At 51.8% G+C, this 23237-nt stretch overlaps 1 protein-coding gene across 3 annotated transcripts; it reads left to right on the forward strand.

Annotated features, from left to right (window-relative positions):
* The first annotated feature begins 67 nt into the window (after window positions 1-67).
* Window positions 68-22666, forward strand: XNDC1N (XRCC1 N-terminal domain containing 1, N-terminal like). Of its 3 annotated transcripts, none has more exons than XM_069759520.1 (10): window positions 68-355; window positions 2847-2914; window positions 3425-3563; window positions 3651-3806; window positions 18378-18532; window positions 20319-20395; window positions 20744-20943; window positions 21170-21266; window positions 21729-21847; window positions 22189-22666. In XM_069759520.1, exons 1-10 carry the CDS (start codon window positions 127-129, stop codon window positions 22407-22409), a joined length of 1461 nt encoding a protein of 486 aa, XP_069615621.1. In that variant the 5' UTR covers window positions 68-126; the 3' UTR covers window positions 22410-22666. The 3 variants fall into 3 exon arrangements, with proteins under 3 accessions (XP_069615621.1, XP_069615622.1, XP_069615623.1); XM_069759521.1 differs by having other exon boundaries at window positions 92-120; XM_069759522.1 differs by having other exon boundaries at window positions 299-355; window positions 2847-2991.
* The last annotated feature ends 571 nt before the right edge of the window (window positions 22667-23237 follow it).

Consider the following 23237-nt stretch of genomic DNA (forward strand, 5'->3'; position numbering starts at 1 on the left):
CGCCGCGCATCCAATCACAGGGCACACAGCAGGTTCCCGGCACGTGACCCCTGACCACGACTGATGACGTCACGAGGCAGCCATGTTGGTACACCCAGGCCGGTTCACCTTGTTACCGAGGTGTGAATGGCGTTTTCTGTGCGTTACTTTGCTGGAGACCAATTCATTGTACAATCATCAGCCGGACTGTGTTCTGCATCATGGCGCCGAGTCCGGAGACAAACGGAGACCCTGAGTGCGGGCTCTGGTGGGCGGGGTGTGGAGGCGTGGCATAGGGGACGTCGGGGGCGTGGCTGCGGGCTGAGCGCGGGGATTTCAGCCTTGTACAGCTGTGGAGGCGCAGACTCCGGGGCAGGTGCGTAATAACAGGGTCCTGGAGTGTCAGCGGTGCAGGGACCCCCGGGGTCATCGTGTGCGACCCCCGACTCAATGCAGGAGTCACTAACCCATCCCAGACAGATGTCTGTCCAGCCTGTGTGTGAAGAATTCCATTGAAGGAGAACTCACCACCTCTCATGGCCGCCTGTTCCACTCATTCACGCCCTCACTAGTCGGTGTCGTCCTCAGACTCCGGGGTCCGGTGTGTGGTCGGTGCCGTCCTCAGAGACTCCGGGGTCCGGTGTGTGGTCGGTGTCCTCAGAGACTCCGGGGTCCGCTGTGTGGTCGGTGCCGTCCTCAGAGACTCCGGGGTCCGGTGTGTGGTCGGTGCCGTCCTCAGAGACTCCGGGGTCCGGTGTGTGGTCGGTGTCGTCCTCAGAGACTCCGGGGTCCGCTGTGTGGTCGGTGTCCTCAGAGACTCCGGGGTCCGCTGTGTGGTCGGTGTCGTCCTCAGAGACTCCGGGGTCCGGTGTGTGGTCGGTGCTGTCCTCAGACTCCGGGGTCCGCTGTGTGGTCGGTGCCGTCCTCAGAGACTCCGGGGTCCGGTGTGTGGTCGGTGTCGTCCTCAGAGACTCCGGGGTCCGGTGTGTGGTCGGTGCCGTCCTCAGAGACTCCGGGGTCCGGTGTGTGGTCGGTGTCCTCAGAGACTCCGGGGTCCGCTGTGTGGTCGGTGTCGTCCTCAGAGACTCCGGTGTGTGGTCGGTGTCGTTCTCAGAGACTCTGGGGTCCGGTGTGTGGTCGGTGTCGTCCTCAGAGACTCCGGGGTCCGGTGTGTGGTCGGTGCCGTCCTCAGACTCCGGGGTCCGGTGTGTGGTCGGTGCCGTCCTCAGAGACTCCGGGGTCCGGTGTGTGGTCGGTGTCGTCCTCAGAGACTCCGGGGTCCGGTGTGTGGTCGGTGCCGTCCTCAGACTCCGGGGTCCGCTGTGTGGTCGGTGCCGTCCTCAGAGACTCCGGGGTCCGGTGTGTGGTCGGTGTCGTCCTCAGAGACTCCGGGGTCCGGTGTGTGGTCGGTGCCGTCCTCAGAGACTCCGGGGTCCGCTGTGTGGTCGGTGTCGTCCTCAGAGACTCCGGGGTCCGGTGTGTGGTCGGTGCCGTCCTCAGAGACTCCGGGGTCCGCTGTGTGGTCGGTGTCGTCCTCAGAGACTTCGGGGTCCGCTGTGTGGTCGGTGTCCTCAGAGACTCCGGGGTCCGCTGTGTGGTCAGTGTCGTCCTCAGAGACTCCGGGGTCCGGTGTGTGGTCGGTGTCGTCCTCAGACTCTGGGGTCCGCTGTGTGGTCGGTGTCGTCCTCAGAGACTCCGGGGTCCGGTGTGTGGTCGGTGCTGTCCTCAGAGACTCCGGGGTCCGGTGTGTGGTCGGTCTCATCCTCAGACTCCGGGGTCCGGTGTGTGGTCGGTGCTGTCCTCAGAGACTCTGGGGTCCGGTGTGTGGTCGGTGTCGTCCTCAGAGACTCCGGGGTCTGCTGTGTGGTCGGTGTCGTCCTCAGAGGGTCCGGGGTCCGGTGTGTGGTCGGTGTCGTTCTCAGAGGGTCCGGTGTGTGGTCGGTATCGTCCTCAGAGACTTCGGGGTCCGGTGTGTGGTCGGTGTCGTTCTCAGAGACTCCGGGGTCCGGTGTGTGGTCGGTGTCGTCCTCAGAGACTCCGGGGTCCGGTGTGTGGTCGGTGTCGTCCTCAGAGACTCCGGGGTCCGGTGTGTGGTCGGTGTCGTCCTCAGAGACTCCGGGGTCCGGTGTGTGGTCGGTCTCGTCCTTAGACTCTGGGGTCCGGTGTGTGGTCGGTGTCATCCTCAGAGACTCCGGGGTCCGGTGTGTGATCGGTGTCGTCCTCAGAGACTCCGGGGTCCGGTGTGTGGTCGGTCTCGTCCTTAGACTCTGGGGTCCGGTGTGTGGTCGGTGTCATCCTCAGAGACTCTGGGGTCCGGTGTGTGGTCGGTGTCGTCCTCAGAGACTCCGGGGTCTGCTGTGTGGTCGGTGTCGTCCTCAGAGGGTCCGGGGTCCGGTGTGTGGTCGGTGTCGTTCTCAGAGGGTCCGGTGTGTGGTCGGTGTCGTCCTCAGAGACTTCGGGGTCCGGTGTGTGGTCGGTGTCGTTCTCAGAGACTCTGGGGTCCGGTGTGTGGTCGGTGTCGTCCTCAGAGACTCCGGGGTCCGGTGTGTGGTCGGTGTCGTCCTCAGAGACTCCGGGGTCCGGTGTGTGGTCGGTGTCGTCCTCAGAGACTCCGGGGTCCGGTGTGTGGTCGGTCTCGTCCTTAGACTCTGGGGTCCGGTGTGTGGTCGGTGTCATCCTCAGAGACTCCGGGGTCCGGTGTGTGATCGGTGTCGTCCGTCCGCGTTCTCTCTCTCCTTCCCCGGCTGCAGATGTTTCTTCTCACTGCTGTAGGCGCCGTGTTCACACCTGACCTGTTCCCGCTGGATTCCCTTTTTCTCTGGTGACTGTGATTTCCGGCCTCATTGTCTTTTTCCCTTTTATTGCAGAGTCCAGGAGCCGCGTCCCCAGGATGGCGCCGGTCACAATCCGTCACATCGTGTCCTTCAGCTCACAGGTGCGCGGCTGCTGGCAGTGACTGTGAGCACAACATGGCGCGCTGTCTAAACCCACCGGGATTGTGGTCGCCCTAAGGTGGGCCGAGAGCTGCTCCTGGTACAGGTGGATGCCGGCAGTGTAGCACAGCTGACCTCTGCAGCTCCTGAGGCCGCGCCCAACGTGTCCATGATTTGTTTAAGCAATAGTTCTTATTTTTAGGGCTAAACCTCGGTCTCTCAGGCTCACACGACTCACTTGTTGCTTAATTTTTTTTGTTTTTTTAATTGAGCAAAACCCCCCTAATATTTCCATCTTCTGGTGTGTTACTTTTGGCCACTAGATGGCAGCACATACACTGCAGGCTGATTAACAGGACCCGCTCGCTTTACTGCCTGCTGTGACAGTATTTTTTTTTTCGTGTTTATGATCCCAGTTTCGCTCTTCACGTGGCCCCGACGTTCTGCTCTCCTATTTGTATCGCAGGAGCCTCGACGCGCAGGTTAAACGCTTCTCTTTCCACCTGTTGCAGGACCCCAAACATCCGGTGGAGAATCTCCTGATGGACAACCTCACCCAGCCGTGGCTCAGCTGTCCCCGGGACCGCAGCCGGCAGCTCCGGGTGGAGTTACAGTTGGACCGAGCCTGTCACATCGGCTACATTGATATAGGTGCCGCAGTTGGAGCAGATCTTGGTGTTCCAGCTTGTGTGTGACTGGGTGTCTCTACTCATGTGTTGTGTCCTCCCCCGTGAACAGGAAACAGTGGTTCGGCCTTCCTACAGATCGACGTGGGACGTTCCATCTGGGCTCTGGATAAGGGGTTCACCACTCTCCTCCCCACGACCACGCTGATGCCACCAGCAGACGCCAGACTGATGAAGAACCACAGAGGGGTGCGGATGTTCAAAGAGGGTAAAGGAAAATGGTGACAGCAGCTCTAGATGTGACTGGTGCAGAAAATGTAATTTTTTATGTATTGCAGCTTTAGGTGTGACTGTAGTACGGCAACATGTAAAAGTTTGGGCACCCCTGGTCAAAATTACTGTTGTTGTGAACTGTGCTGGCCAAAAGAGGAGATGGAAGCTGCAGATGTGAAGACACGAGAGCTCCTCACAATGCATGGAGGTCTCCACCCTAAGTCTAACACCCAAAGATTGTACGCCAGCAGAAAGGAGGGTGGTGGAGGCCTGATAAGCATCCAAGCCACCATCACGGATGAAACCAGGAGTATCCAGGAATACATCAGGAAAATGGCTGCAAAAGATGAGATGCTGAGAGCCTAAGACAGCAACAGATCTGGAAGGAGCAGGACCATGAAGCACCGTGGCAAGACAAGCCGCTGCATGGGACGCACCATCGACAGATAATGGAGGCGGCCGACATGCAGAAAGCTGGACTCCGAGACAGAGGCACTGATCATAGCGGCAATAGAGCGAGCACCAAGGACCGGATCCATAGGAGCCGGAATGTACAAGACAAGACCCAAGGTGCGGACTATGCAAAGAAACCTCAGAAACCGTCCAGCACACAATGGCAGGACGCAAAATGCAGGAGCAGCGTCTACCGAACGCCACAACCAAGGAGCGGGAACTGTATACAGGAACATCTGCACAGCGTATGGGCTACGTCCAGGCGGGAGACCCCTGAGAAATGGTGGAGAACGAAAGGGCTAAAATCCTGTGGGACCTAAAGACCCAGATGGATAAGCAGGTGTTGGCGAACCAACCAGACATTGTGATAGACAAGGACCAGAGGACAGCAATGATAATAGATGAGGCAGCAACATCAGAAAGAAGGAATATGAGAAGCTGGAGAAACACCAGGGCCTCGGAGGAGAACTGGAGAAGGTGTGGAGGCAGCAGTGATTCCAGTGGTGATCGGAGCACGTGGAGCAGTGACCCCCTAAGAGGAAGAATGGCTGCAACAGATCCCAGGAGCAACATCTGAGCTCTGTCCAGAAACAGCTAAGATCCTGCGCAGAACCCTCAAACTCCCAGGAGGACTCGAGAATAAGGAAGGACAACAAAGACCACCCCCATTTGGGGTGAGAAGGAATATATATATATATTAGATGGTGGCCCGATTCTAACGCTTTGGGTATTCTAGAATATGCATGTCCACGTAGTATATTGCCCAGTCACGTAGTATATTGCCCAGCCACATAGTATATTGCCCAGCCACGTAGTATATTGCCCAGCCAGGATTGTAACAGGTTAAAAAATAAACATATACTCATCTTTCCGAGGGCCCCTTGTAGTCCACGGCAGCTTCCGGTCCCAGGGTTGGTATGAGCGCAGGACCTGTGATGACGTCGTGGTCACATGACCGTGACGTCATGGCAGGTCCTTCTCCCATACCATCTTTGCCACCGTAACCTGCAACGGAAGATGGCGGCCGGCGCGAGCGACTACGGAGGGTGAGTATAGCAGGTTTTTTTTTTTTTTTTTAATTATTTTTAACATTACATTTTTTACTATTGATGCCGCATAGGCAGCGTCAATAGTAAAAAGTTGGGGACACACAGGGTTAATAGCGGAGGTAACGGAGTGCATTACCCGCTGCATAGCGCGGTCCGTTACCGCCGGCATTAACCCTGTGTTAGCAGTGACCGGAGGGGAGTATGTGGGCGCCGGGCACTGACTGCGGGGAGGAAGGAGCGGCCATTTTCTTCCGGACTGTGCCCGTCGCTGATTGGTCGCGGCAGCCATGACAGACAGCTGGCGAGACCAATCAGCGAATGAATATCCGTGACAGACAGACGGATATATATATACAGTGGGGCAAAAAAGTATTTAGTCAGTCAGCAATAGTGCAAGTTCCACCACTTAAAAAGATGAGAGGCGTCTGTAATTTACATCATAGGTAGACCTCAACTATGGGAGACAAACTGAGAAAAAAAAATCCAGAAAATCACATTGTCTGTTTTTTTAACATTTTATTTGCATATTATGGTGGAAAATAAGTATTTGGTCAGAAACAAACAATCAAGATTTCTGGCTCTCACAGACCTGTAACTTCTTTTTTAAGAGTCTCCTCTTTCCTCCACTCATTACCTGTAGTAATGGCACCTGTTTAAACTTGTTATCAGTATAAAAAGACACCTGTGCACACCCTCAAACAGTCTGACTCCAAACTCCACTATGGTGAAGACCAAAGAGCTGTCAAAGGACACCAGAAACAAAATTGTAGCCCTGCACCAGGCTGGGAAGACTGAATCTGCAATAGCCAACCAGCTTGGAGTGAAGAAATCAACAGTGGGAGCAATAATTAGAAATGGAAGACATACAAGACCACTGATAATCTCCCTCGATCTGGGGCTCCACGCAAAGTCCCACCCCGTGGGGTCAGAATGCTCACAAGAACGGTGAGCAAAAATCCCAGAACCACGCGGGGGGACCTAGTGAATGAACTGCAGAGAGCTGGGACCAATGTAACAAGGCCTACCATAAGTAACACACTACGCCACCATGGACTCAGATGCTGCAGTGCCAGACGTGTCCCACTGCTTAAGCCAGTACATGTCCGGGCCCGTCTGAAGTTTGCTAAAGAGCATTTGGATGATCCAGAGGAGTTTTGGGAGAATGTCCTATGGTCTGATGAAACCAAACTGGAACTGTTTGGTAGAAACACAACTTGTCGTGTTTGGAGGAAAAAGAATACTGAGTTGCATCCATTAAACACCATACCTACTGTAAAGCATGGTGGTGGAAACATCATGCTTTGGGGCTGTTTCTCTGCAAAGGGGCCAGGACGACTGATCCGGGTAGAATGGGGCCATGTATCATGAGATTTTGAGTGCAAACCTCCTTCCATCAGCAAGGGCATTGAAGATGAAACGTGGTTGGGTCTTTCAACATGACAATGATCCAAAGCACACCGCCAGGGCAACGAAGGAGTGGCTTTGTAAGAAGCATTTCAAGGTCCTGGAGTGGCCTAGCCAGTCTCCAGATCTCAACCCTATAGAAAACCTTTGGAGGGAGTTCAAAGTCCGTGTTGCCAAGCGAAAAGCCAAAAACATCACTGCTCTAGAGGAGATCTGCATGGAGGAATGGGCCAACATACCAACAACAGTGTGTGGCAACCTTGTGAAGACTTACAGAAAACGTTTGACCTCTGTCATTGCCAACAAAGGATATATTACAAAGTATTGAGATGAAATTTTGTTTCTGACCAAATACTTATTTTCCACCATAATATGCAAATAAATTGTTAAAAAAACAGACAATGTGATTTTCTGGATTTTTTTTCTCAGTTTGTCTCCCATAGTTGAGGTCTACCTATGATGTAAATTACAGACGCCTCTCATCTTTTTAAGTGGTGGAACTTGCACTATTGCTGACTGACTAAATACTTTTTTGCCCCACTGTATATATATATATACCCCGTATAATCCAACTGGATTGAAAATCTCGGCGTATACACGGTAATTTCATCTTTTATATTTTCAAAATTACAAAAAGGACAATTGGCTGACGCAAAGGTTTGTGCACCCTTGGATATAGGTGTGCTCAGATAACTTTCAGACCTTAATTAGCCTGTTAAGGTTATGGCTTCTTCACTATCATTGTTAGGAAAGGCAGTGATGGAAATTTCCCAGCTTTATAAAAACCCAGCCTCCTCTAACCAAAAAACAGCAGCCTTGGATTCTTCTAAACGGCTGCCTAGCATTCTGAAAAGGAAAATGGTGGAGCCCACAAAGCAGTAGAAGGCTATAAGAAGATGGAAAAGGGTTTTCATGTTGCCTTTTCCTCATTTAGTAATGTAGTTAAAAAATGGCAGTTACCAGAAGCAGTGGAGGTCAAGATAAGGTCTGGAAGACCAAGGAAAATTTCATCAAGAGCTGCTCATAGGATTGGTAGAGAAGCAAATCAGAACTCCCACTTGGCTGCAAAAGACCTTCAGAAAGATCGAGCAGACTCTGGAGTTGTGGAACATTGTTCTACTGCTCAGAGACATCTAAACAAGCCTGATTCATTTTGGAAACAAGTCCTGTGGACCCATGAGGATAAAATAGAACTCTGACCACAATGATAAAAGGTGGAGAAAAAAGGGCACAGAATGTCCGGAAAATAACATCCCGCCAACCATTAAGCATGGGGGAGGATCATTCTTTGCACTCTGTGGCAGCCAATAGCGTGGGGAAAATTTCATGGGTAGAGTGAAGAATGGATTCAATGAAATTTCAACAAATTCTTGAAGCAAACAAAAAAACATCTGTAAAAAAAAGGTGAGAAGAGGATGGCTGCTACACATGGAGAATGGTCCTAAACACACGTCGCAATCCACAATAGACGACCACAAAAGGCGCAAGATGAAGGTTTTACAATGGCCCTCACAGTCCCCTGATCTCAGCATCATTGAAAATCTGTGGCGAAACTTCAAAACCGCAGAGTAAGCAAGACGCCCAGGAATCTCACAGAACTGGAGGAATTCTCCAGGGAAGAACGGAGGAAAAGCCCTCACAGAAGAACTGAAAGACTCTTGTCTGGATACAGAAAGCGATTACAGGCTGATACTTGGAAAAGGAGGCGCTACTAGGTACTAACCATGCAGGATGGACAAACTTTTGCATCAGCCCGATTTCCTTTTTGTAAATTTTAAAATGTAAAAGATGAAAAAAATAAAATATATATAATTTTATTTAACCCCTTCCCGACCTTTGACGCATACGCTGCGTCATGAAAGTCGGTGCCATTCCGACCCATGACGCAGCATATGCGTCATGGAAAGATCGCGTCCCTGCAGATCAGGTGAAAGGGTTAACTCCCATTTCACCCGATCTGCAGGGACAGGGGGAGTGGTAGTTTAGCCCAGGGTGGCTACGATCGCTCTGATTGGCAGTTTCACTTTCAACAGCCAATCAGTGCGATTTATAATATTTCACCTAAAAAAATGGTGAACTATTACAATCCAGCCATGGCCAATGCTGCAATATCATCGGCCATGGCTGGACACACTAATGTGCACCCACCCCACCCCTCCGATCGCCCCCCCAGCCCCCCGATCTGCGGTCTGCTCCCCTCGGTCCTGTGCTCCGCTCCCCCGTCCTCCTGCCCGCTCCCCCCGTGCTCCAATCACACCCCCCGTGCTCCAATCACACCCCCCGTGCTCCAATCAAACCCCCCCGCACTCCGATCCCCCCTCCGCACAGCGATTTTCCCCCCCCGCACAGCGATTCCCCCCCCCCCCCCCCCCCGCACAGCGATTTTCCCCCCCCGTGCTCCGATCCACCCGCCCGCACAGGGATCCCCCACTCCGTGCTCCAATCCACCCCCCCGTGTTCCGGTCCACCCCCCCCCCCCCGTGCTCCGACGCCCCCCCCGTGCCCTGATCTCCCCCCCCTTATACTTACCTGGCCTCCCGGGGACCGTCCGTCTTCTTTCCTGGGCGCCACCATCTTCCAAAATGGCGGGCGCATGTGCAGTGCGCCCGCCGAATCTGCCGGCCGGCAGATTCGTTCCAGAGTGAATTTTGATCACTGAGATAGGTTATATCTCAGTGATCAAAATAAAAAAAATAATAAATGACCCCCCCCCCCCTTTGTCACCCCCATAGGTAGGGACAATAAAAAAAATATATTTTTTTTTTTTCCACTAAGGTTGGGGTAAGAACTAGGGTTAGGGTTAGGGTTAGGGTTTCGGTATGTGCACACGTATTCTGGTCCTCTGTGGATTTTTCCGCTGCGGATTTGATAAATCCGCAGTGCTAAACCGCTGCGGATTTACCATGTTTTTTCTGCGCATTTCAATGCGGTTTTACAACAGCGATTTTCTATTTGAGCAGTTGTAAAACCGCTGCGGAATCCGCAGAAAGAAGTGACATGCTGTGGAATGTAAACCGCTGCGTTTCCGTGCAGTTTTTCCGCAGCATGTGTACAGCGATTTTTGTTTCCCGTAGGTTTGCATTGAACTGTAAACTCATGGGAAACTGCTGCGGATCCGCAGCGTTTTCTGCAGCATGTGCACATACCTTTAGAATTAGGCTATGTGCACATGGTGCGGATTTGGCTGCTGATCCGCAGCAGTGTTCCATCAGGTTTACAGTACCATGTAAACCTATAGAAAACCAAATCCGCTGTGCCCATGGTGCGGAAAATACCGCGCGGGAACGCTGCGTTGTATTTTCCGCAGCATGTCAATTCTTTGTGCGGATTCCGCAGCGTTTTACACCTGTTCCTCAATAGGAATCCGCAGGTGAAATCCGGACAAAAAACACTGGAAATCCGCGGTAAATCCGCAGGTAAAACGCAGTGCCTTTTACCCGCGGATTTTTCAAAAATGGTGCTGAAAAATCTCATACGAATCCGCAACGTTGGCACATAGCCTTAGGGTTAGGGTTGGAATTAGGGTTGTGATTAGGGTTAGGGGTGTGTTGGGGTTAGTGTTGGAGTTAGAATTGAGGGGTTTCCACTGTTTAGGCACATCAGGGGGTCTCCAAACGCAACATGGCGCCACCATTGATTCCAGCCAATCTTGTATTCAAAAAGTCAAATGGTGCTCCCTCACTTCCGAGCCCCGACGTGCACCCAAACAGTGGTTTACCCCCACATATTGGGTACCAGCATACTCAGGACAAACTGCGCAACAATTATTGGGGTCCAATTTCTCCTGTTACCCTTGTGAAAATAAAAAAATGCTTGCTAAAACATCATTTTTGAGGAAAGAAAAATGATTTTTTATTTTCACGGCTCTGCGTTGTAAACGTCTGTGAAGCACTTGGGGGTTCAAAGTGCTCACCACATATCTAGATAAGTTCCTTGGGGGGTCTAGTTTCTAAAATGGGGTCATTTGTGGGGGGTTTCTACTGTTTAGGCACACCAGGGGCTCTGCAAACGCAACGTGACGCCCGCAGACAATTCCATCAAAGTCTGCATTTCAAAAGTCACTACTTCCCTTCTGAGCCCCGACGTGTGCCCAAACAGTAGTTTACCCCCACATATGGGGTACCAGCATACTCAGGACAAACTGGACAACAACTTTTGGGATCCAATTTCTCCTGTTACCCTTGGGAAAATAAAAAATTCTGGGCTAAATAATTATTTTTGAGGAAAGAAAACGTATTTATTATTTTCACGGCTCTGCATTATAAACTTCTGTGAAGCACTTGGGGGTTCAAAGTGCTCACCACACATCTAGATAAGTTCCTTTCGGGGTCTAGTTTCCAAAATGGGGTCACTTGTGGGGGGTTTCTACTGTTTAGCCACATCAGGGGCTCTGCAAACGCAACGTGACGCCCACAGAGCATTCCATCAAAGTCTGCATTTCAAAACGTCACTACTTCAATTCCGAGCCCCCACGTGTGCCCAAACAGTGGTTTACCCCCACATGTGAGGTATTGTTGTACTCGGGAGAAATTGCCCAACAAATTTTATGATCCATTTTATCCTACTGCCCATGTGAAAATGAAAAAATTGAGGCTAAAATAATTTTTTTGTGAAAAAAAAAAGTACTTTTTCATTTTTGCGGATCAATTTGTGAAGCACCTGGGGGTTCAAAGTGCTCACTATGCATCTAGATAAGTTCCTTGGGGCGTCTAGTTTCCAAAATGGGGTCACTTGTGGGGGAGCTCCAATATTTAGGCACACGGGGGCTCTCCAAACGTGACATGGTGTTCGCTAAAGAGTGCAGCCAATTTTTGATTCAAAATGTCAAATGGCGCTCCTTCCCTTCCAAGCCCTGCCGTGCGCCCAAACAGTGGTTTACCCCCACATATGAGGTATCAGCGTACTCAGGACAAATTGCACAACAACTTTCGTGGTTCAGTTTCTCCTTTTACCATTGGGAAAATAAAACAAATTGTTGCTAAAAGATAATTTTTGTGACTAAAAAGTTAAATGTTCATTTTTTCCTTCCATGTTGCTTCTGCTGCTGTGAAGTGTTATGGCTGGCAATCAGGCAACACAGCATGCAGTAATCAGCGCACATACAGAGATCTGGCAATAACCCAAAACAATAGGACGAGCTCTGAGACGTGGAATCTCTGTAGACTGCAGTACCTGATCTATCCTCACACAACTGGAAGCAGCAGTGGATTGCGCCTATCAACTACCTATGCAACTCGGCACTGCCTGAGGAGCTGACTAGCCTGAAGATAGAAATACAAGCCTGACTTACCTCAGAGAAATACCCCAAAGGAATAGGCAGCCCCCACATATAATGACTGTTAGCAAGATGAAAAGACAAACGTAGGAATGAAATAGATTCAGCAAAGTGAGGCCCGATATTCTAGACAGAGCGAGGATAGCAAAGAGAACTATGCAGTCTACAAAAAACCCTAAAACGAAAACCACGCAAAGGGGCAAAAAGACCCACCGTGCCGAACTAACAGCACGGCGGTGCACCCCTTTGCTTCTCAGAGCTTCCAGCAAAAGATAATAACAAGCTGGACAGAAAAAACAGAAAACAAACTAGAAGCACTTATCTAGCAGAGCAGCAGGCCCAAGGAAAGATGCAGTAGCTCAGATCCAACACTGGAACATTGACAAGGAGCAAGGAAGACAGACTCAGGTGGAGCTAAATAGCAAGGCAGCCAACGAGCTCACCAAAACACCTGAGGGAGGAAGCCCAGAGACTGCAATACCACTTGTGACCACAGAAGTGAACTCAGCCACAGAATTCACAACAGTACCCCCCCCTTGAGGAGGGGTCACCGAACCCTCACCAGAACCCCCAGGCCGACCAGGATGAGCCACATGAAAGGCACGAACAAGATCTGGGGCATGGACATCAGAGGCAAAAACCCAGGAATTATCTTCCTGAGCATAACCCTTCCATTTGACCAGATACTGGAGTTTCCGTCTAGAGACACGAGAATCCAAAATCTTCTCCACAATATACTCCAATTCCCCCTCCACCAAAACAGGGGCAGGAGGCTCCACAGATGGAACCATAGGTGCCACGTATCTCCTCAACAACGACCTATGGAATACATTATGTATGGAAAAGGAGTGGGAGGGTCAGACGAAAAGACACCGGATTGAGAATCTCAGAAATCCTATACGGACCAATAAAACGAGGTTTAAATTTAGGAGAGGAAACCTTCATAGGTATATGACGAGAAGATAACCAAACCAGATCCCCAACACGAAGTCGGGGTCCCACACGGCGTCTGCGATTAGCGAAAAGCTGAGCCTTCTCCTGGGACAAGGTCAAATTGTCCACTACCTGAGTCCAGATCTGCTGCAACCTGTCCACCACATAATCCACACCAGGACAGTCCGAAGACTCAACCTGTCCTGAAGAGAAACGAGGATGGAACCCAGAATTGCAGAAAAATGGAGAGACCAAGGTAGCCGAGCTGGCCCGATTATTAAGGGCGAACTCAGCCAACGGCAAAAATGACACCCAATCATCCTGGTCAGCGGAAACAAAACATCTCAGATATGTTTCCAAGGTCTGATTGGTTCGTTCGGTCTGGCCATTAGTCTGAGGATGGAAGGCCGAGGAAAAAGATAGGTCAATGCCCATCCTACCACAAAAGGCTCGCCAGAACCTCGAGACAAACTGGGAACCTCTGTCAGAAACAATATTCTCAGGAATGCCATGTAAACGAACCACATGCTGGAAGAACAAAGGCACCAAATCAGAGGAGGAAGGCAATTTAACCAAGGGCACCAGATGGACCATTTTAGAAAAGCGATCACAGACCACCCAAATGACAGACATCTTTTGAGAAACGGGAAGGTCAGAAATGAAATCCATCGAAATATGTGTCCAAGGCCTCTTCGGGACCGGCAAGGGCAAAAGCAACCCACTGGCACGTGAACAGCAGGGCTTAGCCCTAGCACAAATTCCACAGGACTGCACAAAAGCACGCACATCCCGTGACAGAGATGGCCACCAGAAGGATCTAGCAACCAACTCCCTGGTACCAAAGATTCCTGGATGACCGGCCAGCACCGAACAATGAAGTTCAGAGATAACTTTACTAGTCCACCTATCAGGGACAAACAGTTTCTCGGCCGGACAACGATCAGGTTTATTAGCCTGAAATTTCTGCAACACTCTCCGCAAATCAGGGGAGATGGCAGACACAATGACTCCTTCCTTGAGGATACTCGCCGGCTCAGATAACCCCGGAGAGTCGGGCACAAAACTCCTAGACAGAGCATCCGCCTTCACATTTTTAGAGCCCGGAAGGTATGAAATCACAAAATCAAAACGAGCAAAAAATAACGACCAACGGGCCTGTCTAGGATTCAAGCGCTTGGCAGACTCAAGATAAGTAAGGTTCTTATGATCAGTCAATACCACCACGCGATGCTTAGCACCCTCAAGCCAATGACGCCACTCCTCGAATGCCCACTTCATGGCCAGCAACTCTCGGTTGCCCACATCATAATTACGCTCAGCAGCAGAAAATTTCCTGGAAAAGAAAGCACATGGTTTGAACACTGAGCAACCAGAACCTCTCTGTGACAAAACCGCCCCTGCACCAATCTCAGAAGCATCAACCTCGACCTGGAACGGAAGAGAAACATCAGGTTGACACAACACAGGGGCACAGCAAAAACGACGCTTCAACTCCTGAAAAGCTTCCACGGCAGCAGAAGACCAATTAACCAAATCAGCACCCTTCTTGGTCAAATCGGTCAATGGTCTGGCAATGCTAGAAAAATTACAGATGAAGCGACGATAAAAATTAGCAAAGCCCAGGAATTTCTGCAGACTTTTTAGAGATGTCGGCTGAGTCCAATCCTGGATGGCCTGAACCTTAACCGGATCCATCTCGATAGTAGAAGGGGAAAAGATGAACCCCAAAAATGAAACTTTCTGCACACCGAAGAGACACTTTGATCCCTTCACGAACAAGGAATTAGCACGCAGTACCTGGAAAACCATTCTGACTTGCTTCACATGAGACTCCCAATCATCTGAGAAGATCAAAATGTCATCCAAGTAAACAATCAAGAATTTATCCAGATACTCACGGAAAATGTCATGCATAAAAGACTGAAAAACAGATGGAGCATTGGCAAGTCCGAACGGCATCACCAGATACTCAAAATGACCCTCGGGCGTATTAAATGCCGTTTTCCATTCATCTCCTTGCCTGATTCTCACCAGATTATACGCACCACGAAGATCAATCTTAGTAAACCAACTAGCCCCCTTAATCCGAGCAAACAAGTCAGAAATCAATGGCAAGGGATACTGAAACTTAACAGTGATCTTATTAAGAAGGCGGTAATCAATACACGGTCTTAGCGAACCATCCTTCTTGGCTACAAAAAAGAACCCTGCTCCCAATGGTGACGACGATGGGCGAATATGTCCCTTCTCCAGGGACTCCTTCACATAACTGCGCATAGCGGTGTGTTCAGGTACGGACAAATTAAATAAACGACCCTTAGGGAATTTACTACCAGGAATCAAATCGATAGCACAATCACAATTCCTATGCGGAGGAAGGGCATCAGACTTGGACTCTTCAAATACATCCTGAAAGTCCGACAAGAACTCTGGGATGTCAGAAGGAATGGATGACGAAATAGACAAAAATGGAACATCACCATGTACTCCCTGACAACCCCAGCTGGTTACCGACATAGAGTTCCAATCCAATACTGGATTATGGGTTTGTAGCCATGGCAACCCCAACACGACCACATCATGCAAATTATGCAGTACCAAAAAGCGAATAACTTCCTGATGTGCAGGAGCCATGCACATGGTCAGCTGGGCCCAGTACTGAGGCTTATTCTTGGCCAAAGGTGTAGCATCAATTCCTCTCAACGGAATAGGACACCGCAAAGGCTCCAAGAAAAATCCACAACGTTTAGCATAATCCAAATCCATCAGATTCAGGGCAGCGCCTGAATCCACAAACGCCATGACAGAATATGATGACAAAGAGCACATTAAGGTAATGGACAAAAGGAATTTGGACTGTACAGTACCAATAACGGCAGAGCTATCGAACCGCCTAGTGCGTTTAGGACAATTAGAAATAGCATGAGTAGAATCACCACAATAGAAACACAGTCTGTTCAGACGTCTGTGTTCGTGCCGTTCTACTTTAGTCATAGTCCTGTCGCACTGCATAGGCTCAGGCTTACTCTCAGACAATACCGCCAGATGGTGCACAGATTTACGCTCGCGCAAGCGACGACCGATCTGAATGGCCAAGGACATAGACTCATTCAAACCAGCAGGCATAGGAAATCCCACCATTACATCCTTAAGAGCCTCAGAGAGACCCTTTCTGAACAAAGCCGCTAGTGCAGATTCATTCCACAGAGTGAGTACTGACCATTTTCTAAATTTCTGACAATATACTTCTACATCATCCTGACCCTGGCATAAAGCCAGCAGATTTTTCTCAGCTTGATCCACTGAATTAGGCTCATCGTAAAGCAATCCCAGCGCCTGGAAAAATGCATCAACATTACTCAATGCAGAATCTCCTGGTGCAAGAGAAAACGCCCAGTCCTGTGGGTCGCCGCGCAAAAAAGAAATAATAATCAAAACCTGTTGAATAGGATTACCAGAAGAATGAGGTTTCAAGGCCAAAAATAGCTTACAATTATTTCTGAAGCTCAGGAACTTAGTTCTGTCACCAAAAAACAAATCAGGAATCGGAATTCTTGGTTCTAGCATCGATTTCTGATCAATAGTATCTTGAATCTTTTGTACATTTACAACGAGATTATCCATTGAGGAGCACAGAGCCTGAATATCCATGTCCACAGCTGTGTCCTGAAGCACTCTAATGTCTAGGGGAAAAAAAAGACTGAAGACAGAGCTAAGAAAAAAAAATGATGTCAGGATTTCTTTTTTCCCTCTATTGGGAATCATTGAATGGCTCCTTGTACTGTTATGGCTGGCAATCAGGCAACACAGCGTGCAGTAATCAGCGCACATACAGAGATCTGGCAATAACCAAAAACAATAGGACAAGCTCTGAGACGTGGAATCTCTGTAGACTGCAGTACCTGATCTATCCTCACACAACTATAAGCAGCAGTGGATTGCGCCTATCAACTACCTATGCAACTCGGCACTGCCTGAGGAGCTGACTAGCCTGAAGATAGAAATACAAGCCTGACTTACCTCAGAGAAATACCCCAAAGGAATAGGCAGCCCCCCACATATAATGACTGTTAGCAAGATGAAAAGACAAACGTAGGAATGAAATAGATTCAGCAAAGTGAGGCCCGATATTCTAGACAGAGCGAGGATAGCAAAGAGAACTATGCAGTCTACAAAAAACCCTAAAACGAAAACCACGCAAAGGGGCAAAAAGACCCACCGTGCCGAACTAACAGCACGGCGGTGCACCCCTCTGCTTCTCAGAGCTTCCAGCAAAAGACAATAGCAAGCTGGACAGAAAAAACAGAAAACAAACTAGAAGCACTTATCTAGCAGAGCAGCAGGCCCAAGGAAAGATGCAGTAGCTCAGATCCAACACTGGAACATTGACAAGGAGCAAGGAAGACAGACTCAGGTGGAGCTAAATAGCAAGGCAGCCAACGAGCTCACCAAAACACCTGAGGGAGGAAGCCCAGAGACTGCAATACCACTTGTGACCACAGAAGTGAACTCAGCCACAGAATTCACAACAGTGAAGCACCTGAAGGGTTAATAAACTTCTTGAATGTGGTTTTGAGTACCTTGAGGGGTGCAGTTTTTAGAATGGTGTCACTTTTGGGTATTTTCAGCCATATAGACCCCTCAAACTGACTTCAAATGTGAGGTGGTCCCTAAAAAAAATGGTTTTGTAAATTTCGTTGTAAAAATGACAAATCGCTGGTCAAATTTTAACCCTTATAACTTCCTAACAAAAAACAATTTTGTTTCCAAAATTGTGCTGATGTAAAGTAGACATGTGGGAAATGTTATTTATTAACTATTTTGTGTCACATAACTCTCTGGTTTAACAGAATAAAAATTCAAAATGTGAAAATTGCAAAATTTTCAAAATTTTCGCCAAATTTCCGTTTTTATCACAAATAAACGCAGAATTTATTGACCTAAATTTACCACTAACATGGAGCCCAATATGTCACGAAAAAACAATCTCAGAACCGCTAGGATCCGTTGAAGCGTTCCTGAGTTATTACCTCATAAAGGCACACTGGTCAGAATTGCAAAAAACGGCAAGGTCTTTAAGGTCAAAATAGGCTGGGTCATGAAGGGGTTAATACTTTATTTTATTTTTTGCCTAAAGTACCAAGGAGACGCGTCATCTGTAACTTTAGGCCTTTTACAGATTATTTCATCTTCAACTCACTTGACTGTTCACAATAACAGTGATTCTGACCAGCAGAGGATAAACGGTTACATGCCACTGTAGATGTGAGTGGAGTATAATGTGTGAATTTACAGAATGCAGCTCTGGAGGTGACTGGAGTGTATGAATATTTTCAGTGGATGCAGCTCTGGAGGTGACTGGAGTGTGTACTGCTCTGGGGGGACTGCAGGTTTTTCTATAGAGCAGACTCCCCTCCTCTGTACAATCTCTGGTGATTTCCGTCCTCGGCAGGAGACTTCCTCGCAGGAGCCGCCCTGGAGAAGTGGGACCGTGTCCGTGTCACCTGCACGCAGCCCTTCAACAAGCAGGAGCAGTTCGGCCTGTCGTTCATCCGCGTCCGCTCCGCCCCGGATGAAGAGGATGAGGAGCGGCTCGAAGGCTCTGGGGTACGTCGTGTGGTGTAGGAAGGACGACCCGGCTACATCCCTCGTTAATGACATGGAACTACATCTCCCAGCATGCCTTTTGTTTCCAGAGGGGCTGACACATCTGACCCCGGATGATGGATCTCCCTCCGTAGGAGACTGAATCCACTGCAGGGGACTGTAGATCTTTCGGCTCACTCCATTGTGCTCTCGGCAGCGGCCCCACTTCGTTGTGCTCTCGGCGGCGGCCCCACTCCGTTGTGCTCTCGGCGGCGGCCCCCCTCCGTCGTGCTCTCGGCCGCGGCCCCCTCCGTTGTGCTCTCAGCGGCCCCACTCCGTTGTGCTCTCGGCGGCGGCCCCACTGCGTTGTGCTCTCGGCAGCGGCCCCACTCCGTTGTGCTCTCGGCGGCGGCCCCACTGCGTTGTGCTCTCGGCGGCGGCCCCACTCCGTTGTGCTCTCGGCGGCGGCCCCACTCCATTGTGCTCTCGGCCGCGGCCCCCTCCGTTGTGCTCTCAGCGGCCCCACTCCGTTGTGCTCTCGGCGGCGGCCCCACTGCGTTGTGCTCTCGGCAGCGGCCCCACTCCGTTGTGCTCTCGGCAGCGGCCCCACTCCGTTGTGCTCTCGGCGGCGGCCCCACTGCGTTGTGCTCTCGGCGGCGGCCCCACTCCGTTGTGCTCTCGGCGGCGGCCCCACTCCATTGTGCTCTCGGCCGCGGCCCCCTCCGTTGTGCTCTCAGCGGCCCCACTCCGTTGTGCTCTCGGCGGCGGCCCCACTGCGTTGTGCTCTCGGCAGCGGCCCCACTCCGTTGTGCTCTCGGCGGCGGCCCCACTGCGTTGTGCTCTCGGCGGTGGCCCCACTCCGTTGTGCTCTCGGCGGCGGCCCCACTCCATTGTGCTCTCGGCCGCGGCCCCCTCCGTTGTGCTCTCAGCGGCCCCACTCCGTTGTGCTCTCGGCGGCGGCCCCACTGCGTTGTGCTCTCGGCAGCGGCCCCACTCCGTTGTGCTCTCGGCGGCGGCCCCACTGCGTTGTGCTCTCGGCGGCCCCACTCCGTTGTGCTCTCGGCGGCGGCCCCACTGCGTTGTGCTCTCGGTGGCGGCCCCCCTCCGTCGTGCTCTCAGCGGCCCCCCTCCGTCGTGCTCTCAGCGGCCCCACTGCGTTGTGCTCTCGGCGGCGGCCCCACTCCGTTGTGCTCTCGGCGGCGGCCCCACTCCATTGTGCTCTCGGCCGCGGCCCCCTCCGTTGTGCTCTCAGCGGCCCCACTCCGTTGTGCTCTCGGCGGCGGCCCCACTGCGTTGTGCTCTCGGCAGCGGCCCCACTCCGTTGTGCTCTCGGCGGCGGCCCCACTGCGTTGTGCTCTCGGCGGCCCCACTCCGTTGTGCTCTCGGCGGCGGCCCCACTGCGTTGTGCTCTCGGTGGCGGCCCCCCTCCGTCGTGCTCTCAGCGGCCCCACTCCGTTGTGCTCTCGGCAGCGGCCCCACTCCGTTGTGCTCTCGGCGGCGGCCCCACTCCGTTGTGCTCTCGGTGGCGGCCCCCCCTCCGTTGTGCTCTCGGCGGTGGCCCCACTCCGTTGTGCTTTTGGCGGCGGCCCCCTCCGTCGTGCTTTTGGCGGCGGCCCCCTCCGTCGTGCTTTTGGCGGCGGCCCCCCTCCGTTGTGCTCTCGGCGGCGGCCTCCCTCCGTCGTGCTCTCGGCGGCCCCACTCCGTCGTGCTCTCGGCAGCGGCCCCACTCCGTTGTGCTCTCGGCAGCGCTGCCGTTAGTCGAGCTCCAGACTGTCTGTTACCCATCACTACTCTCCTCTCCTTACAGGGCGGCCGCTCCTGTCCGGTCTCTCCCCTACACTCCGGAGAGCAGCCCACCCTGGACGCTCAGGACCCCTTGGCCCGGTACGTACCCGCTGGGCGCATTGGGATCTCGCGGTCTGTGGGTGCAGTCAGCAGCGTCCCTCCTGGTGCTCTGTCCCTCCGCCATTCTTTACACTGCAGCTCTTCTGCAGGTTGTACAGCCGGACACATTGATCCCAGGTTCGTTGCTTTGCTGGAGATGGCGGTTATTGCACCTTTGGTCTGTGCCCTGTGCTTTACCCTGCGGCCTTTCTTCATCGCGGTAGTGAGACCCTGTGTATTTCTTCATGTGTGAGGACCCTGATTAATCTCAGCCCACCTGCGAGCTGTTATTTCTGGGGGTCCTGGGATTTAATCCTCTGCCTCCTCATGTCGTGTCTCTACCTCTAGGAGTCAGAAGCTGCGAGACAAGCTGCAGAGCGCGGCCTCCCCTCCCCCGGCCTCCATGAGCCGCTCCGCACGCATGCTCCTGCTGTCTGCAGCCAAGTCCCGAAAACGCCGCCCTCCAATTACTGCAGCTCCGAGCCCCCCCATCCCGCCATGTTGTGGGGACAGTGGCAGCCGGCAGGGGGATAGCCCGGTGTCCTCCGGTAAGTATCCGCCTGTGGAGGACTGACATCTGGGGGATCAGTGGGACCCCCACAACTCCTGTCTGGCACATTAGATCAGAAGGGAACGGCCCCTTTAAATTAAAACATTTTTGCAAACTTCTGTTTCCCCGGTGCGGTGGCCCCATCACAGCTCCCGGCTTTTATACGGGGGTCTGCCTGATCATTTACGTTACCATAACCCTCCATTTTCTGGCTTCTCCTGCAGGATCTTGTCCTGAGACCCCCATGACGAGACTCCACCCCTCAAAGAAGGAACATGAGACCACTAATAGCCGACTGAAAATGGAGGAGGCCCGAAGAAGGTAGGACGTCTCCAGAGACCCCTGCTAGGGCTCTAACACCCCCAATGTGACGAGCTCCTAAAGGGGGTCTCCACCCACAGCGCGTCACCTCCCCGGCCCCCCGTACTGTCCGGGTGTTCCCACATCAGTCATAGGACGTAATTCATGGCTTCCCCCATAGCTCCGTTCTGATCGGGAATCTCAGGATCTTTGGGGGTCCGGGCGATTAGGGGCTGATTACAATATGGAGAGAACTTGGCACCTTTGTGTTGAAAGACCCCTTGTAGGAGGATCCGGCACCTGGCTGCCCCCGTCCCTCGCCTTCTGATGCTGCAGAGCTCCAGGGGTTATACTGCGATGTGCCCGCCTCCGGGGGTCCTCACTGCTGACAGCAGGCACATTGCAGCACGAGGCGGGGGGCTGCTCCTCTCACAGGGAGCCGTGTGACCGTAACTAACAAGCTGATAATGTCTCCTTTATCAGGAAGAGAGTGCAGACTCGTACCAGCGAGAGACATCGGACACCAAGGAGAGAGCGGGACAGTCCGAGCACCGCGCAGCGCTCCCCCGGGACCGACACCAACACGTGTCCGATCTGTGCAGGTGAGAACGGGGGGCACATGTCCATTATATGGTTATTACAGGCCACGTCTCCCCCCGCTCAGCTCCTGCTCCACGCTGCCTCCTGTACGGGGGCACATGTCCATTATATGGTTATTACAGGTCACTTCTCCCCCTCTATACACATCAGTGCAGATTATACGTCTGATGACACATTTTATATCTGTTCTCAGGACACTTTCCCCCCGCTCAGCTCCTGCTCCACGCTGCCTCCTGTACGGGGGGCACATGTCCATTATATGGTTATTACAGGCCACGTCTCCCCATCTATACACATCAGTGCGGATTATACCTCTGATGACACATTATATATCTGTTCTCAGGACACTTTCCCCCCGCTCAGCTCCTGCTCCACGCTGCCTCCTGTGGTGAATCATCGGTATCGCACTGCGTCGTCCTCTCCTCTTCTGACGATGACTGGGATGACGCCCTGCAGCTGTCGGCCGCTCCGCACCGGCCCGAGTCCTGGGTTCAGTGCCCGCTGTGTGGTTTCACTTTCCAGGAGGATGAGATTGAAGGACACGCCAGCAGGTGCGGAGAGTAGCGGTGACATCCCCGATGCGTCTTGTTTGCAGATCTCTGGACTCCACACGAACGTGGCCACTGCTCTTTGCCGGGTGCTGCTCCTGCCTGCAGCCATTACCCTCCTACATCTTCTCCTGTGCCCACCACTCCCGAACTATAGACAGAATGTGCACAAAACAATGGGCAGCTGCTCTATTCGTTTGTTTGGGTTTTAGGACTTATGCAAAGAAGTATTTAATTAATGGAAATAAATCTTTCCTCCCTTGTTACCCATCATTCTATTCTATATTAACGCCACGTTTAGTGACCGCTCTACTCAGTATTGTAAGTACAAAATAAGACTCCCATAAAGTGTCGCATGTGTAGTGACCACGGGGCAGTCCTGTGATGCACTGGCATGTGTAGTGACCACGGGGCAGTCCTGTGATGCAGTGGCCACGGGTTAGTCCTGTGATGCACTGGCATGTGTAGTGACCACGGGGCAGTCCTGTGATGCAGTGGCCATGGGTCAGTCCTGTGATGCACTGGCACGTGTAGTGACCACGGGGCAGTCCTGTGATGCAGTGGCATGTGTAGTGACCACACACGACGAAGGGTGCCTGTTTTCTGCAGTTTTAGGCACAGGACTTATTTCATGAACTCCAGGGAGGCTGCAGTAATGGAAAAGGACAATGAAGTTTATATGAATAGGGGCCAGGGCTGACTTATGACTTGTGCAGTTTCTGTAGGTGGAAGGCAACATGTGACATGGAAGGAAATATTGTATTTGTCGGACCATAAGACACACACCTAGGTTTTAGAGGAGTAAATAAGAAAAAAAATTGAAGCAAAAAATGTGGTCAATTCT

This window comes from Ranitomeya imitator, chromosome 3 (genome assembly GCF_032444005.1).
Source record: "Ranitomeya imitator isolate aRanImi1 chromosome 3, aRanImi1.pri, whole genome shotgun sequence".
In the NCBI taxonomy this organism is placed as follows: Eukaryota; Metazoa; Chordata; class Amphibia; order Anura; family Dendrobatidae; genus Ranitomeya; species Ranitomeya imitator.

Excerpts from the sequence above, each read along its gene's own strand:
- XNDC1N (XM_069759520.1), top strand. The coding sequence starts at position 127 with ATGGCGTTTTCTGTGCGTTACTTTGCTGGAGACCAATTCATTGTACAA. Across the intron at positions 356-2,846 it reads AGGCGCAGACTCCGGGGCAG|AGTCCAGGAGCCGCGTCCCC; the intron begins GTGCGTAATAAC and ends CTTTTATTGCAG. Across the intron at positions 20,396-20,743 it reads GCTCAGGACCCCTTGGCCCG|GAGTCAGAAGCTGCGAGACA; the intron begins GTACGTACCCGC and ends CTCTACCTCTAG.